General features: G+C 41.6%; 1 protein-coding gene across 2 annotated transcripts in view; it reads left to right on the top strand.

Moving 5' to 3' along the window:
* Lcch3 (Ligand-gated chloride channel homolog 3) overlaps positions 1-20490 on the top strand; it is a 435919-nt gene that overhangs the window by 304386 nt on the left and 111043 nt on the right. For both annotated transcript variants that reach the window (XM_071672256.1, XM_071672255.1), the window contains exon 4: positions 7456-7601. In XM_071672256.1, the coding sequence (XP_071528357.1) occupies positions 7456-7601 (146 nt within the window). The remainder of the gene's footprint in view (positions 1-7455; positions 7602-20490) is intronic.

Raw genomic sequence — 20490 nt, 5'->3', positions numbered from 1 at the left:
AGGAATTCACCAGAAAATTCTCCTGGGTGCATCTATAAAGTGCCATGTAGAAATTGTGATAAGTTTTATGTTGGGCAGACGAGTAAGGATCTTTCTGTTAGATTTAAGCAACATAAATACAGTATAAGAACGGGACAAGAATCAAATGCCTTGTTTAATCACGTCAAAAACATGGTCATTGTATTGACTGGAGTAAAGCCATCTCAGTTATTTACTCTAACTCTATTACCACGAGAAATATCATTGAATCTTCTATTTATCAAATACACAAAGAATTATAGTCTTGATATTAGTGATAGTTTATACAAATTAGATAACTTTATTGTTGATAAAATTTTTGAAATGATAAGTTTATGATACGCTCGTTGTCTGTCTTGGACAATCGCATGTTTACCAAATGGCGTCCTAGCTACGTCTCTTTCTTGTATATCAATTGACTGTTATATCTCTCTCTTATGTCTCCCCTGATGAAGTGATTATTACACGACAGTGTACTTGGGAACTTATCGTGTTTCATTTTTTCCGTGGACTCATAGGAATATACTTGATCACGCGCAAAACTGTGATCCTTTCCAATATATATATATATATATATATATATATATATATATATATATATATATATATATATATATATATATATATATATATATATATATATATATATATATATATATATATATATATATATATATATATATATATATATCGTCTTTTTGATTCTTCCATTCATAAATTCCATTTGTTTATTCATTCATTCATTCATTTCCCAGGTCATGCATACTTTTAAAAATGTTAGCTGTTAGACGGGATGGAATGCCAGTCATCTCACGGCAACCTCACTCACTCCAGACTAACTCGTCATATAGAAAAAAATTGCCTCAGTGTCTACTCGCTTTAATGGCAACTCAGCCCAGTGGCCAATCATTATAATGCCATCTTTCTTTTGTCTCATATCTTCTCATGTATCCTTTGTTTCAGTGGTAACTTCTTCCAGTCCGAACATTCCCCTGATTTCCTGTTAACCTTGAATTTGTTCTTTTTGTTGTTGTTTTATGTTGTTTTTGTTTGTACAAATCGATACATACATGCTGTCAGAGCACAGTCCCGTTTAGAGTGATGATACAGAATATTATCAGCTGTCACAAGGCATGTCAAATGTAGAAATAATAGCAAAACGTCAATTCACCTTTACTGTGGATACATTTTGTTATTATTGTATGTTAATTAACAAGTGTAGAGAAACGTGACTTTGCTTGGAAGGATGATGTTGCCGAAAGTGATATTATGATGATGGGGAGCGATCAATAAACGACTGATTCCGGTGATATACCTGGGTTAGAAGCAGTCATCACCGGGCGCACGGAATTCAAACCCAGGCCTTCTGAATTTATTAGAAATCCAGGTCTTCTGAATGATATCCGAGTCAGGTAATCTTTTAGATGGTCTGTGTTCAGAATCTCGCGCGCCTGCCCATCTGTAACATGTGAACAATACATGCTAGACATATGAAAGGTTTAACAACCACACGTATTCAGGAAGGCTACACACACAATCTCATCCTGAAGCAAAGGATATCACACGGTAGGAGAGGCAGGTAAGGTGTCTAGAGTTCATGGTTGTTTCTTTGGTCATATACTCATGACAGTGACACACGGGCGTTCGCTTGACACAACAGGCAGTCGCGTATGTTCTTCTTAAAGTTATCGTCTGACATTGAATTTACCTTTGCGTTTATGAAATATACCAAGGCTCTTCCTCTTTTTTTTTTTACCACAAATGATGAAATATTGATTGGCTGGTGGTAGCGTGACGAGACGGAGATGAGGCGTCGTGGGCTGCACACCGTCGCTTTCATGGTTCGTCTGATCTGCTTGTTTACAGACAGGAGCTATTATTTTGTATGTGTGTGTTTGCTGAGATGGCACGGGTAGCTGAGGTTCTAGCCAAGGCCCGTAAATGCGTCACGGTCAGGAACACTAACCACTACACCATCAGGGGACTGAAGGTGCTTCTGTACAGTCATATGGTAACTGTACACTAATATGTATAAGTATTAACGAACAAATAGCCATAAGAAGCACACCGTACTCCGTTACTGTTTCAGAGAAGTGAATGACCACGACGCCCCAAGCAACGAAGATATATCAAGGAAGCGAATTTCTAGTATTTATGTGTTATATGTAATGTGCCGTTGAGAGACACAAATATACCTTTATTACACGATCACAAAAAAATGTTGCATCTTTCATGCCAGAAACAGTTATATGAGATATGGATGATGAGACTAAAGAAATGTATTTTGGAAAAATAAATAATTTCGTTTTACACATTGGGATGATGCCTACATCTTGCTCACAGGCATGTAGCAGATGATATCAGTTAACTTACAATGTTCATATATGCAAACCTAATCTCAAGCATCATCTCTATCTGTATTCCAGTCATCGTTTATATATCTTGTCACATCAATTTTTCCCTTTTGTAAACTTCTGACCTCTCGAGTGTGAGGGTAGAGTACGTACAAAAGTGTGTGTAAACACTTTCCTTTATGGTGCCTTAACTACCACATGTACATGCCTGGTCCTAATGGCTCCACCACGTATATACGCCCTTGAGTTGACTTCTTACGTTCTTGTTGACACATGCCCCAGGCCACTCACTGCCCCAAACTCCAGATTTCAATTGAGTTTCTTCATTTTCTATTTCGATAATGTTTTTCTTCGTGGTAATTGTTCCTTACTCCATGAAGCTCTTAAAATGCCTGAACCCTTTGGTGACACCATATCTTTCTACTTTGATTTTTTTCGTACAATTAAATGACTCTTACTCTTGTTTACGGTCCATTCTTTATCATATATATACACATACAGATACATACATATATACTCATATATATATTCATACTTGCTTGCTTCATCCAATCTCAACGCCACCCTGCCTCACAGAAGACAGCATTGCTACCCCCTGCGTCAGCGAGATAGCGCTAGAAAAACAGACAAAAACGGCCATATTCGTTCACTCTCAGTCTCTAGCTGTCAAGCGTAATGCACCGAAACCACAGCTCCCTATCCACATCCAGGTTCCACAGACCTTTCCATGGTTTGCTCCAGACGATTCACATGCTCGGTTCAGTCCAATGTCAGCACGTCGATCCCGGTATAACACATCATTACAATTCACTCTATTCCTTGCACGCCTCTCACCCTCCTGTTTTTCACTCCATCCTTCCACCTCCAGTTTGGTTTCCTGCTCCTTCGTGTTCCCTCCACTTCCGACACATATATCCTCTTTGTCAACCTTTCCTCACTCATTTTCTCCATGTGACCAAAATATTTCAACACACCCTGCTCTACTCTCTCTGCCACATTCCTTTTATTGCCACACATCTCTATTACCCTTTCATTACTAATTTGATCGAACCACCTCACACCACATACTGTCCTCAAATGTTTCACTTCACTTCCAACACATCCATCTTCCTCCGTACAACCCTATCTACAGCCCACGCCTCGCAACTACATAATATTGCTGGACCTACTATTCCTTCAAACATACCCATTTTAATCTTCGAGATAACGTTCTCTCTTTCCACACATTCTTCATCGCTCCCAGAACCTTTGCTCCCTCTCCCACCCTATTACTGACTTCCACTTCCATCCATTCGCTGCTAAGTCAAATCCCAGATATCTGAAACTATAATTATTTTGGTGTGAGACCGAGCTTATACAAGTAGCTGAACCTCATTTATCTGAACCCTTGCTATATCCCAGCTAAGAAGTTTCATCTGTGCAGGTAATCATTTATTTATTTTCTTGATATCTTTTTAAATGTAAAAAAAAAAATACCAACTAATAGGCCTGTAGTTCTGCGCAATTAACATGTTTCCTTTCTTTAAAGATAGTCATGATATTTACCCTCTACCGCATCTTTGGAATTACCCTTCCCTCTAGTGTACAATACTACAAGAGGCCTGGCATGTGCACCTCAGCGCATTCCTCTAGCACAGAGGGGAAGACTACACTTGGTCTGTGTGCCTTAAATGGGTTAGGTTGCTTTAGAAGTCTGATTATTCATTTCGCTTTTGTTAATCTTCGTATTTTCCAAGATTTCTACCCCTTACCCACCGGCTTCATAACATTCCTGTGTGTGTGTGTGTGTGTGTGTGTGTGTGTGTGTGTGTGTGTGTGTGTGTGTGTGTGTGTATGAGTACCTTTCGTAAGTTATGGGGAAAAGATCTGCGCTCATGTTGACACGCCTTTAAACTTTCTGTATGTACACACACAGACACACACACACACACACACACACAGACACACACACACACACACACACACACACACACACACACACACACACACACACACACATGAGGAAAAAAAGAAAGGCTCATACAAGGCACGCGGACCAGATGAAGTCTCCCAACTTGTGCGGAAAGAATGCGCTGAGGCACTTGCTTGGCCTAACCTAATACCGTTTGATAGGATACTACAAGAAAGTTTAGTTGTAGATATGTAAATAAAGGCAAACGTTATGCTTATCCTTAAGATAGAAAACCCGGAAATCGCCTGAACAACAACTTATATCGTTGATGGATGTTGTTTGTATAATTCTGGAAAAAATAATAAGAAAACAAATTAATGAATTCCTGCAATGAAGAAACGTGTAACTGGATTATAACACAGCTTCGGAAAAGAGCTTCTCCATCGCGAGCCTGTACAGTTTTACGACAGGATGAGCTCGGTCTTAGACCAAAGAAATGAATGGGTACACAGTGTCTTCTTAGACTGACAGAGAGCATTTGACAATGTACGCCATCGGAGCCTGCGAAGCTAAAGATACAGGTAGTAATAAGCGGTAAACTCCTGAACAGGGTTTAGGATCACTTATACGGTAGGTAGTAAAGGGTAAAGGTGAGAGCCATACTCTTAAAACGGGTCAAGGACAAGTGGTCTGCCGCATGGCTTGGTCTTGGGACCACTGCTATTCTTTTTGTATGTACTTTACTTGACAGAAGGACTAGACTCATACCTAAGCATGAGAGAAATAAGGAATATATACAACTGACTCAGCTCACAGGGTCACCTGGACGAAATTCACAGTTAGTCTGCTAAACGGACGATGAGATTCTGTCCAATAATTGCAAGGTAATGAGGATGGAATACAACGAAAGAAGGGTCCAGTACGAATACTACTTAGCAGAAATAAGATACAGGAGCCGAGGTGTGAAAAAGTTTAACACCAGGAAAGGCGTGAAAGAAGTATACTATCCGCTAGCAAATAGTATGACTGCATTCAGGTGTATGGTTAAGGAAGTGTTTGGTAAGTCATTCACAACATAGACCGATACTGGATTAAGCCTGTCAGGTTGAGGTCTTGAGAAGAGCAGCCAAGATGGTTCCGGAGTGACGAGACCTTAACTGCAGTGAAATGTTGAAGGCTAAACAGGCGTCCACCTTAAAGGAGAAGGAGGAGTAGTGACCTGATAACAGCAGTTTAAGTTACTGAATCAACTGTGTGATGTGGAGAGTCAACAATTCTTCACAAGGTGTAGCACCAGAGTTACTAGAGGCCATGAGAAAGAGGATGGTTATGAGGGATGTGAAGAAATACTGGTTTGGTGCAAGGGTGGCAAAGGACCGGAAGGTTCCAAGCAAGAAGATTTTGAACACGGCAACTTACAAATATCTAAACGTCTTTTTGATGGTACAATGATAAAAAAGAAATAGGTAATTAGGTAATAGGTTAACACTCACACACACACACACACACACACACACACACACACACACACACAAACACACACACGCACTAGCCTTAGCCAGTGCCAATTTATCGACCAGTCCGAAAGTAAAATGAACAGCGATATTATGTGGGCTGATTGTCGCCCGTGTCTGAATCATGTTCAGCGACGCTGACTACCACCACCATGGAAGTATGTGTGTGTGTGTGTGTGTGTGTGTGTGTGTGTGTGTGTGTGTGCGTCAGTGATGTTAACCAATGCACCAGGAAAGTGTGTGTGCAATTGCTATTTTTGTGTTACGGGGAGAGTTTTACACTTAAATGCCATTTCTCTTAACTTGTATATATGTATCATGTCCTGTTTCTTATGTACACACACACACACACACACACACACACACACACACACACACACACATCAGCCTAAGCCAGGTACCCATATATCAACCATCTCTAATGGGAGGATTAACACCCGTGATTGGCTGTGGGCCAACTATCGCGGACCCAACCCCAGACTGGTTCTTGCTGACTCATGATCAGGAGGCTCGTGTGTGTGTGTGTGTGTGTGTGTGATTACTATTTGATGACTCTTTTTGCGTTAGGGGAAAGAGTTTTACACTCGCGATGCGTCGTATTCTAACTTTGTATATATGTATCATGTTTTTACTGCTATCTGTATTATCACACACACACACACACACACACACACACACACACACACACACACACACACACACACACACACACACACACATCATAGTTCACGTTCTCAGCAAACCTGTGTGCACTTATAACGTAGTGTACCTTACTCACTGGAGCCCAGTTCTATACTTGTCATCGCCGTCCTCTGTGTAGCTTTCATCTTGCTACTTACTACGCCACACATTATTGTCAAGAGACGTAAGACAGGGAAAACGTAAGCCATAGCAACCATTGGTATTGTATCATCCAAGATGTCATCTTAATCCAAGTCACTTACTTACGTTACCACATACTTTGGATTCTGTAACCTAAACCTCCTATGGTGATAATACATTAAACATGGGGCATATACGTACCGAGGGTGTGTGTTGTTCTTAGGATTATCTTCAACAGCTCAAGGAGGTGGTAAAGATTTTTGGGTTGAAGGTTGATGGTTGACGGTGAGGGCCTAATGATTCTGCCAGTTGATGGGCCTAAACCCCAATTAACCAACCAAGCAACTACTTACCTTTAACAATGTACTTTGAACCACCCATAACAATATACTTTCAGCCACCTATAACGATATACCTTGAACCAACAATAGAAATATACTTTGAGCCATCCATACCATTGTACTTTGAACCACCTTCAACAATATTCTTTGAACCACCTATACAAATACACCCTGAACCATCTGTAACAATAATCATCGAATCATCTATACCAATATTTCTTGAACTACCTTTCACAATCCACCTTAATACACTTATAACAATATACCTTGAACTATCTAAAGCAATATACACTGAATCACCTACAACAAATCTTTATCTTAGAACCACTTAGGCAAATTCTATTTATCAAAACCAACTATTAGAAATTCTCTACCTTGAATCACATGTAAGAAAATGCATAGGATCTAGCAATTGCAATTTCATACCATGAACAACTCATAGCAACTCAATAGAACGTTTCCCAGTATCATCACGGACTCCAAGTTTGTGACAATTATTTTTCCTGTCTTTCCAGGACTACACCATCACCATGTACCTCAACCAGTACTGGAAAGACGAAAGACTGGCCTTCAGCTCCGACGACGAGCACCTCACGCTGCCAGGAGACTTCGCTGAGAAGATATGGGTTCCGGACACCTTCTTCGCCAACGATAAGAGCAGGTGAGGCCGCTAGAGATAAGTAAATCAAAAGTGACAGCTGATGGTGACTGGCTGACATGGGTCCCCAGGAGAAAGAGGTGATCCAACCTTAAGGGTAAGTAAACAGGATGACGGGTGACGTAGGCTGGCAAGTCCCAGGGAGTGCATGGTGGTTAACTCTGCTTGACAGGTGAAGGGAACGTAGCAATTTATATTTCTTGACAGTTTTGGTCTCGTTGATGGGGCTTAGTTTGACAGGTGACCCAAACTAGAAGGTTGCTGAAACTTGAATGGTTATCTGGGTTTTGTAAACAGTCTATTATAACATGTCTCTGAGGATGACAAGATATCAACACCTGACCTGACGCTTCGAATAACAGGTGGTGACTTGGACTGACAAGTGGAGGTCCAGGTTGACAGACGGTGGTTTCGGTTGACAGGTGGTAGCCTTGGGTGACAGATGGTGACCCAGGTGGACATATGTGGCCCAAGTAGACAGATGGTGGACAGGAAGCAATAACTTGATAGTTAATACTGGTTAACAAGCTTTCCAGTTAAAAGCAAACTCATATCAATATAGACAAGAATGTGGAATAGTCTCCTCACTTGGTGCATCAGATCAGTCAGTGAGATTCAAGGTGCGAGAGGCTGAGTGTAGACCTTAAAACGAACGAGTTGGTTCGCTGACTGACTCTCTAATATAGCTTGGAAGCGGGAGTAGGTTTTGGAACGAACTACGTGCTATAACTGACTTACACATTGGTAGCCAGGGAGCGATAGTAGACCTTGGAACGAAAGAATGGATTTGCTGACTGGCCTCATGAAAGCTGTCAAGAGAAAGATTATGCTTCATACAAAGTGGAAGCTTCTTGTTCCAGGTTGGAGAGGTGATAATGGAGACGTGATCTAGCAACTCAGAGTGTTCAGAAAGTTTGACTCTAAGGTGTTTGGGACATAGGAATGGATCTGATCATTTATGAGAGTTTATGTAAATTGAATATGTCTTCTGAAGGGCTGAGAGTCTTATCTTTCAGCCTTGATTCCACTCGACATAGGTAGCACTTGACTCAGGGAAAATAACTGAAGTCATTTCCATTTTTCATAAATCTGCCAAAATAGCCAAATCTCCCTACTGCCCTTAAATCCCTGTAACCTTTGAGCCTCGAACACTTATAAAAAAAAGCTGAAAGATGAGATATAAAAAGGTATGCTTGAGTCTGATTTAAGAACACAGAGGACCTAGATTCTTTACAAAGGTTCTCAATGATTTATAAATAGAATACAGTGTTATTCTAATGAGAGGTCTCTTCATCTTTCTTCCTTTATGGTTTATCGTCACATTTCCATTTCTCTATCGGCAGGAAGTGAGAACAACTTAATGGCGGAAAAAAACGCCTTTGTTAATGAAAATCACCACACAAGTTGAACATAAGATTAGGCTGAGATGTGTGTGAAATTATTCAAGCACGTGCTAATACATGATGTATCATTCTCAGCGAAGCTGGGATTTCAGCATCGACATAAGAGCTTCTTGTCCTAGATATCGCAAACGTTAGACGAGTGAGGAAGAATCTCATGTCACTGCCGGGGAAGATAACAATATCATCATTCAGGAGGTCGAGAGATTATCCCGATCTCTTGGAATGGCTCTGCTTTCCTCAGCTGCTTTCTCTTACACTTCCCAAGTTGACCCCTTTACCACTTCAGCTTATTCTTCCCCACTTTACTCTGCTATTCCCCATCTTTCCCTACCTTTCGCTCTGCTGTTCCCCCATCACTGGCAAGAGTTTCCACCATCATCGCTCTTTTCATGTACCCTCGGAGAACAAGAGAGAGAGAGAGAGAGAGAGAGAGAGAGAGAGAGAGAGAGAGAGAGAGAGAGAGAGAGAGAGAGAGAGGCAAGTGTACAGTGATGCCATCTGGCAGCGGGAAATGTTGTCGCGACTCCCAGCAGCACGGCTGGGGGCACCGGACCGCCTCCCACGTCCCACTCACCCAGATCACGTTCCAGGGAAACAACACACCCTCCCAGGTTATGTCCTAGACATTCAGGTAACGCCCCAGACACCCAGGTCATGTCTCAGCCACCCAGGTCAGGACTCAGACACACCACGGAGACTGCCGAGCAACCACCGGACAGCGTGGTACTATATCTGGCGCACCCGTCTCTCTCTCTCACTAGCACTAGTGAACATATGGTTTGTGGATGTGCCCAGTTCATCCATTTCTAACCCAATGAGATTCCCGATAATACAACAAAATCACTAACACCTGGAAACTTTCCAGCATAATACCAATCCTAAAACCCTTCAAACCACCCAACTTCCCATGCTCTTACCTGAGAAAACTGTACCAAAAGAGGATCAAGCAAAAATCCCTCTCTAACCTTTACAACATGGCTTTAGACCCGAACACTCTACTACCACTTTATACATAGACTTCATAAAACACAGACCTCACAAAACATATTTCTGATGACTTTCATCAAACCATAACGATTTACCTCATTGTATTAGTGTTAACAGTCATGGATATAGTAATTGACTCTTTCCCCCGACACACGCTTAAAATATATTCATATATACATACATATATATATACAAACAAAGTGCATAGGAACGCGCACCTTCATAGAACATACAATCCTCCAACAGCCAGGATCGAACCCGGGACTCTTCTGCCACAGGCGAGAATGCTACCGCTAGGCTATGGCCCATAGCCTTGCGTTAGATTCCCGCTTGTGGCACAGGAGTCCCGGGTTCGATCCTGGCTGTTGGAGGTTTGTATGATATATATATATATATATATATATATATATATATATATATATATATATATATATATATTTTTTTTTTTTTTTTCATACTATTCGCCATTTCCCGCGATAGCGAGGTAGCGTTAAGAACAGAGGACTGGGCCTTTGAGGGAATATCCTCACCTGGCCCCCTTCTCTGTTCCTTCTTTTGGAAAATTAAAAAAAAAAAACGAGAGGGGAGGATTTCCAGCCCCCCGCTCCCTTCCCTTTTAGTCGCCTTCTACGACACGCAGGGAATACGTGGGAAGTATTCTTTCTCCCCTATCCCCAGGGATATATATATATATATATATATATATATATATATATATATATATATATATATATATATATTATTTTTATTATACGTTGTCGCTGTCTCCCGTGTTAGCGAGGTAGCGTAAGGAAACAGACGAAAAAATGGCCCAACTCACCCACATACACATGTATATACATAAACGCCCACTCGCGCACATATACTTACCAATACATTGCAACATATACATACGTATACATACACAGATCAATACATATATACACATGTACATATTCATACATGCTGCCTTTATCCATTTCCGCCGCCACCCCGCTACACATTATATGACACCATCCTCCCCCCGCGTGCATGCGAGGAAGCGCTGGGAAATGACAGTCTCTAGCTGTCATGTGGAATGCACCGAAACCACAGCTCCCTTTCCCATCCAAGCCCCACAAAATTTTCCATGGTTTACCCCAGATGCTTCACATGCCCTGATCCAATCCATTGACAACACGTCGATCCCGGTATACCACATCGTTCCAATTCACTCTATTCCTTGCACGCCTTTCACCCTCCTGTATGTTCAGGCCCCGACCGTTCAAAATCTTTTTCACTCCATCCTTCCACCTTCAATTTGGTCTCCCACTTCTCCTCGTTCCCTCCACTTCTGACACATATATCCTCTTTGTCAATCTTTCCTCACTCATTCTCTCCATGTGACCAAACCATTTCAATACACCCTCTTCTGCTCTTTCAACCACACTCCTTTTATGACCACACATCTCTCTTACCCTTTCATTACTTACTCATCAAACCACCTCACACCACATATTGTCCTCAAACATCTCGTTTCCAACACATCCACCCTACTCCGCACAACCCTAGCTATCGCCCATGCCTCACAGCCATATAACATTGTTGGAACCACTATTCCTTCAAACATACCCATTTTTGCTTTCCGAGATAAAGTTTTCGCCTTCCACACATTCTTCCAGGCTCCCAGAACCTTCGCTCCCTCACCCACCTTGTGATTCGCTTCTGCTTCCATGGTTCCATTAGCTGTCAAATCCACTCCGAGATATCTAAAACACTTCACTTCCTCCAGTTTTTCTCCATTCAAACTTACCTCCATTGACTTGTCCCTCAACTCTGCTGTACCTAATAACCTTTCTCTTATTCACATTTACTCTCAGCTATCTTCTTTCACACACTTTACCAAACTCAGTCACCGCCTTCTGCAGTTTCTCACCCGAATCATCCATCTGCGCTGTATTATCAGGGAACAACTGACTCATTTCCCAAGCTCTCTCATCCACAACAGACTGCATACTTGCCCCTCTCTCCAAAACTCTTTCGTTGACCTCCCTAACAACACCATCCATAAACAAATTAAACAACCATGGAGACATCACGCACCCCTGCCGCAAACCAACATTCACTGGGAACCAATCACTCTCATTTCTTACTACTCGCACACATGCCTTACATCCTCGATAAAAACTTTTCACTGCTTCTAGCATCTTACCTCCCACACCATATACTCTTAATACCTTCCACAGAGCATCTCCATCAACTCTATCATATACCTTCTACAGATCCATAAATGCTACATACAATTCCATCTGCTTTTCTAAGTATTTCTCACATACATTCTTCAAAGCAAACACCTGATCCACACATCCTCTGCCACTTCTGAAACCACACCGCTCCTCCCCAGTCTGATGCTCTGTACATGCCTTGACCCTCTCATTGAATACCCACCCATATAATCTCCCAGGAATACTCAACGAACTTATACCTCTGTAATTTGAACACTCACCTTTATCCCCTTTGCCTTTGTACAATGGCACTATACATGCATTCCACCTATCCTCATGCACTTCACCATGAACCATACATACATTGAATATCCTCAACAACCAGTCAACAACACTGTCACCCGCTTTTTAAATAAATCCCACGGCAATACCACACGTAAATAGTGCATATGAACGCGCACTTCCATATAACATACTAACCTCCAACAGCCAGGATCAAACCCGGTTGTATGAACCTCTTTAACACGACTGTACGACCATTGAGAATGACGGTACGACCCATGGGTATAACGGCTTTACTTAGTATTTCACGCCTTCATGGTTTTTGGTCAAAGATCAGCCCAATGTGCCCAAGGGTTGGACCGATTTTCCTCAAAGATCGCATAACTGCTCAAAGGTTGCATCGTCGTGCTCAAACGTCGTGTCGTCATGCTCAAAGGTCATATCGTCGTGCTTAAAGGTCGTATTGTGGTACTCAATGTCATATCGTCACGCTGAAGGGTCGTATCGTCGTGCTCAAAGATCATATCGTCGTGCTCAAAGGTCGTATCGTGGTTTTCAACGTTATATCGTCGTGCTCATGGGTCGTATCGTCGCTCTCAAGTGGATAAACGTGAAGTAGAGATGCGTGGAGCCGCCAGCCATTATAACAGCTATGGCGGTTTAGTCAACTCAGTTGCAATGAGAACCATCTTGAGATTCAGTAGGTGGACCTCAGTGGACGGCTATCTTCAGTGTTCATCTAGTGGCAGATCCGTGGAGACCTGTCTTCACGGTTCAGTTGCTGGACTTCAGTAGAGAACTGTTTTCATGGTTCAAATGGTGGAACTCAGTGGAAAACTGACTTCAGGGTTCCTTTGTTGAATATCATCGGAGAACTATCTTCAAAGTTCAATCAGTGGAGCTTAGTGGAGAAATGATTTCAGGGTTCCATTGGTGGACTTCAGTGGAGAACTGACTTCAGGGCTCAGTTAGTGGAGCTTTTTGGAGAACTGACTTCAGGGTTCAACTGGTGGAGTTCAGTGAAGAACTGACGAAGTTTAGTTGGTGGAGTTCAGTGAAGAACTGACGAAGTTTAGTTGGTGGAGTTCAGTGAAGAACTGACGAAGTTTAGTTGGTGGAGTTCAGTGGAGAACTGTTTTCAGGATTCAGTTAGTGGAGCTTAGTGAGGAACAATCTTCAGGGTTGTTATTGGAGTTCAGTGGAGAACTGTATTCATGTCACACTTGGAGGAGCTCAGCTGGGGACTGTATTGGGTCTAACTGGTGGATTAAAAAAGAACCATTTTCTGAATTCAGGTAATGAAGCACACATGTCACTGGGATGCATCGGCAATGCAGCTTAATGAGTAAGATATCGTTGATGTACACTCGACACCGTACCTCACAGTATGACTATCTTTGGGGTTAATTTCACAGTTTAGCTCACAGGAAAGAAAAAAAAAGATATATCTGAGGTTCATTAAACAGAGTAACTTACAGACTAGATACCTCAGGGGTTTAATCTACAATGGAGTACAAAGAATAAATAACTCATGGACTCAGTCGGCAGAGGAACTATCATGGCTAGTCGTCAGTGCAGCTGATAATCAATCATCTATCGGGTTCTGTCCGCAGTTTAGCTGAGAGGGAAAACTACCTACGCTGTTTATTTTGCAGTGTAGCTGATAAGATATTATCTCTGGGGTTCTATGATAACTATCTATAGGGCTCAATCATCAGTGAGGTGATGTCTGCTGTTTAGCGAGAATAATAAATGTCCGCTGGGGTTTAATCAGCAATGTAGCTATTAAGACATTATTTCTAGTGTTCTGTCTGCATTTTACTTGAGAGAATAACTTTCTCTGGGATTTTCCAAGCAGTGTGGTTGGAAAGTTATCATCTCTTGGGGTTCTGTCGGCATTCTAGCAGAGTAACTATCTCCAGGGATTATTCAGCATTGTAGCTGGTAGTTTATTATCTCTAGGGTTCTCCTGGCAATGAAGCCGACGGAATAGATATCTCCGGGGCTTACTCAGCAGCGTAACTGATACGCCGTCATCCCTGGAGTCGTGTGGGCATTCCACCTGACAGAACACCTGGCTCTGGGATTTAATCAACGCACCTCACAAAACAACTCTCCTCTGGCGTAGCTCAGAGGAAAACACCTCTGGGTTCCAGCACTGGCCTGACCTTCCTCCACGTTGCTATGGAAACGAGGGGCGAATCCCCCATCCCCCTTCCCCGCGCCACCCTCGAACACTGCAACTTCCCTCACTTATTCTGGTGGGTAGGTGAGTGGCCGAGGTTACCTGGAACCCACCGGCAGGTCGAGAGTTCTTCGTTAACTGGAAATTGGTCGTGGGTGATATTTTTCTTTGGTTCTTGGACACCGTCGCTGGATCTCCTGCCCACACTTATTCCTCTCTTACTCCTTAACCAGTCATAACAAATGGATGGCATCATTGAATATTTCAATGAATATATATATATATATATATATATATATATATATATATATATATATATATATATATATATATATATATATATATATATATATATATATTGGAAAGGATCACAATTTTGCGCGTGATCAAGATATTCCTATGAGTCCACGGGGAAAATGAAACACGAAAAGTTCCCAAGTGCACTTTCGTGTAATAATCACATCATCAGGGGAGACACAAGAGAGAAATATAACAGTCAGTTGATATACATCGAAGAGACGAAGCTAGGACGCCATTTGGTAAACATGTGGTTGTCCAAAATATACAACGAGCGTTCATATATATATATATATATATATATATATATATATATATATATATATATATATATATATATATATATATATATATATATATATATATATATATATATATATATATATATTTTTTTTTTTTTTTTTTCTTTTTTTTTTTTAATACTATTCGCCATTTCCCGCGATAGCGAGGTAGCGTTAAGAACAGAGGACTGGGCCTTTGAGGGAATATCCTCACCTGGCCCCCTTCTCTGTTCCTTCTTTTGGAAAATTAAAAAAAAACGAGAGGGGAGGATTTCCAGCCCCCCGCTCCCTTCCCTTTTAGTCGCCTTCTACGACACGCAGGGAATACGTGGGAAGTATTCTTTCTCCCCTATCCCCAGGGATATATATATATATATATATATATATATATATATATATATATATATATATATATATATATATATATATATATATATATATATATATATATATATATATTTATTTCATACTACTCGCCATTTCCCGCATTAGCAAGGTAGCGTTAAAAACAGAGGACTGGGTCTTTGAGGGAATATCCTTACCTGGTCCCTTCTCTGTTCCTTCTTTTGGAAAATCTTCGAGTATCATCAGGATCTGACAAGTTCTCAGGAGCCACTAGGAAGTGACGGGTCAAGGGGAGCCACTAAGAACTGACGGGTCTACGGAAGCCACTAGGAAGTGACGGGTCAAGGGGAGCCACTGCGAACTCACAGTTCTGAGTTAACAGGGAGTGACATGTCGAGAGAGTCACCAGGAACTAACTGGTCTGGGAAAAGCACTCGGAGATGACAGGTCAAAGAAAGTCGTTAGGAACTGACAGGTGTAAATCAAGAAGAACTGACAGATCTAAATCACCAGGAAAGCGACAGGTCTGGGAGAACCATGATGAACTTACTGTACTCGAGACCCAAGTGTTGGACGCATGCTGCCGGGTAGCGTGGCCGCCCTGATAACTGCTGACGTCCAAGTGACGTTCGTCTGACACGCGTCGCCTCGCTGGCCTGGCACCCGCCTGACACATCCTCGACACCTGGCCGGCCAACACATGGAGTCTGGGGTGGGGGGTTGACCTAGCTAGTCCCAGGCGAGGGGTCAGAGTAGCGGCAACACACACTCTCTCTCTCTCTCTCTCTCTCTCTCTCTCTCTCTCTCTCTCTCTCTCTCTCTCTCTCTCTCTCTCTCTCTCTCTCTCTCTCTCTCTAAGAGACTTAAGCGCCACCCTAGGAAACAGCGTTATCATCGTATACGAAGTATTTCCTTTATATTTCAGCCTATGTCATATGCATTCACATGACGTCCTTTTTCTTCACTGGGAGTGTAATAGCTCTGATATACTTAACGAGAAAGTTACATAATATTATTGATAGTATTCCTAAAAGACGTTTTTTCGATATCATCAAGGCAAGAGTTTATCCATGTTTAGCGCGTGATGTAGTTCATCCACAACTCTCTCTCTCCTCTGTCGTGTCTTGTATTTCAGTAGGTCTACCTTCACGGGTCTCGCTTTTCACTAAACTGCTTATTTTTCAGTTCATCTCTTCGTGTCGTGGAGAACGTGTCCCGGTCTTCAGTTTATTCAGGATAGATTTCCTCCTTAATCCTCAGGGGAACTGTTGTCTTCATGTTTTCTCTCTGTGTCATCTAGCAGCAGACTTCTTCCTCGCAATGTCTCCTAATTCTATTATAGGTAAATTCATCCCCTCTTCTAAATCAATTAAGAATTTCTTAAGACTTCTTCGTAGTTTTCATAACCAACTTATCATTATTCACCTCCAAGTTTACTCGCCAGCACTATAACATAATCATTTCTGGCAGCTGTTAGTCTGTACTAACTTTTTCAATGTAAGTGATCTTGTAAAGTCAGTAAAATGTGAATATTTCTTTCATGTCTTAGTAAATGTTTTTAAGATACTGCGACTGGAGTGTCTAATATGGAAAGTAGATGTTCTTTAAAGTAAAACAAGAGAAACATATAGAGTTCCAGAGAAATACGTATTTAGGTTCCCTGCTGAATTGTTAACTGTTTAATCTCCTTCCTGGTTCAATCATCCCTTGTATATTCTAATGCAGATGAAGGTAACCGGTGTATGAAGCAAAACACAGCGAAAGAAAAGAATAAGCGTGACACTAACCTCTTGTATGTACCACGGGTGAGAACTGTCCAAACAAGCAAAGGATATATGGTTCACAACCAGACCTAAATACGTCAACAAACTGATGTAGTTTTTCTTTATGTTTATTATGGCTCTTTGTGAAAGGGTACGTATGCATGTGAGATATATTTGGATCATGGATTTACATTCTGTAGCGGAAGGGGGAGTATTTTGGAGTCGTCATCATCTTAAGTTGTTCTTGACATATATATATTCATGTATATATTTTTTTTTTTTTTTTTTTTTTTTTCTTCCAAAAGAAGGAACAGAGAAGGGGGCCAGGTGAGGATATTCCCTCAAAGGCCCAGTCCTCTGTTCTTAGCGCTACCTCGCTAATGCGGGAAATGGCGAATAGTATGAAAAAAAAAAAAAAAAAATATATATATATATATATATATATATATATATATATATATATATATATATATATATATATATATATATTTACTTGCTCGCATTTACCCAAGCCCAGCGCCACCCCGCTCCACCAGAAACAGCATCGCAACTCCCTACGACAGCAAGGTAGCGCCAGAAAACATACGAAGAAAGGCCACATCCGTTCATATATATTCTTTAGCTGTTATTTGTAATGCACCGATACCACAGCTCCCAGTCCACATCCTTGCCCCACAGACCTTCCCATGGTTTACCCTAGACGTTTCACATGCCCTGGTACAGTCCATTGACGCCATGTCAACCCTAGCATACCACATCGTTCCATTTCATTCTACTCCGTGCACTCCTTTCACCCTCCTGCAGGTTTAGACCCTGATTGCTCAAAATCTTTTTCACTCCATCCTTCCATCTCCAATTTGGTGGTGCCGCTTCTCCTTGTTCCCTTCAACTCTGACACATACATCCTCTTTGTCAGCCTTTCCTCCCTCATTCTATCCTTATGTCCAAACCATTTTAACACACCCTCTTTTGTTCTATCACCCACACATCTTTTATTTCCACACATCTCTCTTACCCTTCGTTTCCTTACTTACTCAACCAAAGCACATCACACTATATATTGTCATCAAACATTTCATCTTCAACATATCCACCCTCCTCCGTACAACCTTATCTATTGCCTATGCCTTGCAACCATACAATATTGTTGGAACTACTGTTCGTTCAAACATACCCATTTTTGCTCTCTGATATAACTCTCTCTCTTTCCAGATATTCTTCATCGCTCCCAGAACCTTCAACCCTCCTCCACCCTATGACTTACTTCCACTTTCATGGTCCCATTCGCTGCCAATTCCACTTCCAGATATCTAAAACATTTCATTTTCTCCAATTTTTCTCTATCCAGACATACATTTCAACTTGTCCCTCAACCCCGCTGAACCTAATAATCTTGCTTTTATTAGCATTTACTCTCAACTTTCTCCTTTCACACACTCTTCCAAACTCAGTCACCAACTTCTGCAACTCTCACTCGAATTTGCTACCAGTACTGTGTCATCGGCGAACAGCAACTGACTAATTACCCAGGGTCTCTCATCGCCAGCACACTGCATACCCGCCCCCTCTCCAGGACACTTGCATTTACCTTCCTCACCACCTCATCCATAAACAAATTGAACATCTAGGTGACATCACACACCTTGCCACAGACAGACCTTCACTGGGAACCAATCACTCTTCTCACTCGTACACACGCATTACACACATGATAAAAAATTTCTCACTCTTCTAGAGACTAACCTCCCATACCATATATTCTTAAGACCTTCCACAAAGAATCTCTATCTAGCGACTAACCTCCCACACCATATGTTCTTAAGACCTTCCACAAAGCATCTCTATCAACCCTATCACATGCCTCACCCTGATCAAAAAATGCCACATACAAATCCATCTTAGTTAAAAAGTATCTCTCACACATTCTTCACATTCCACACAACCTACAATACTTCTGAAACCACATTGCTCCTCCCCAATCTGGTGCTCTGTATATGCCTTCGCCCTCTCAATCAATACCCTCCAATATAATTTCTAGGTTTACCCAACAAACTTATGCCTGTAGTTTAAACACTCACCTCTATCCCCTTTGCCTCTATACAATGGCATCATATATGCACTCCTCTAATCCTCAAGCACTTCAACATGATCCACATATACATTGAATGCCCTTGCCAACCAATCAACAACACATTCACCCCCTTTCCTAATAACTACAACCGCAGTACCATTCAACGCCACCGCCTTGCAGGATTTCATCTGCGAATCTTTCAACACCTCTTCTCTCTACACCAAACCACTCTCCCTAACTCTTTCACTTTGCATACCAACCCGACCAAAACACCCTTCATCTACCACCATTTACGCACTGCCATTTTCTCATACGGCTGGTGGCAGCTGCTGGTAATGCATCTGGTAGCAGAATGGCCGTACATGAATGTGACCAACTCCCCAGTTTTATGGGCACACACACACAACAGATGGGCGGTGTGCCCCTTTCTTACAACATTCACACTGCGTTTCTGTTATGCCCCTACCCAGACGGATCACTCTGCACACATTAATAAAACTCATTTGTTCTTCCGCCATACGTGACCTTTAAAAGAAAAGGTCAGCTTTGTACACTTAAATATCAACAATTAATCATTACAGAGATATAGTGACTTCTGGAAAGGCAACAGTTCAGCTATCATTGGCAATCTATCAGCATACGGGAATGAGTACCTTATTACCTTTATCAATGAACTATCTCGTAAATGATAGAAAATGAATGACGGATGAATGAAGCTGAGATTATAAACAATGGATGGAGCTCACAGTAAAGAGGTGAATCAGTTATCAACATAGTATGTCTGGTTATCACAGGACACCTTCTCTTCCAGACCTGTAATATCCTTGTATCTTAGAATTCAAACCTACATACCTCATTCCCCCGACTTGCTCCATTGGTAGCTAGCCTTCCCTCTGGCTACCAGTGTTAGTTAATGGCGATAGTGCTAGTTATCAGTGTTTGTGACTAAGCGTTGGTCGCTGGTATTAGTTACTAGCAATAGTGTTACATTTGCTAGTGACTAGTATCAACATTAGCTACCAGTTTTAGTGACTAGTAATGACGTTAGTCACAAGTGTTAATAGCTCGGGTTAGTGTTCGTTACCTGTGTTAGTG

This window comes from Panulirus ornatus, chromosome 17 (genome assembly GCF_036320965.1).
Source record: "Panulirus ornatus isolate Po-2019 chromosome 17, ASM3632096v1, whole genome shotgun sequence".
NCBI lineage: Eukaryota > Metazoa > Arthropoda > Malacostraca > Decapoda > Palinuridae > Panulirus > Panulirus ornatus.
Note: the sequence above shows the minus strand (reverse complement) of the source record. Positions and strands in the feature narration are given on the sequence as shown.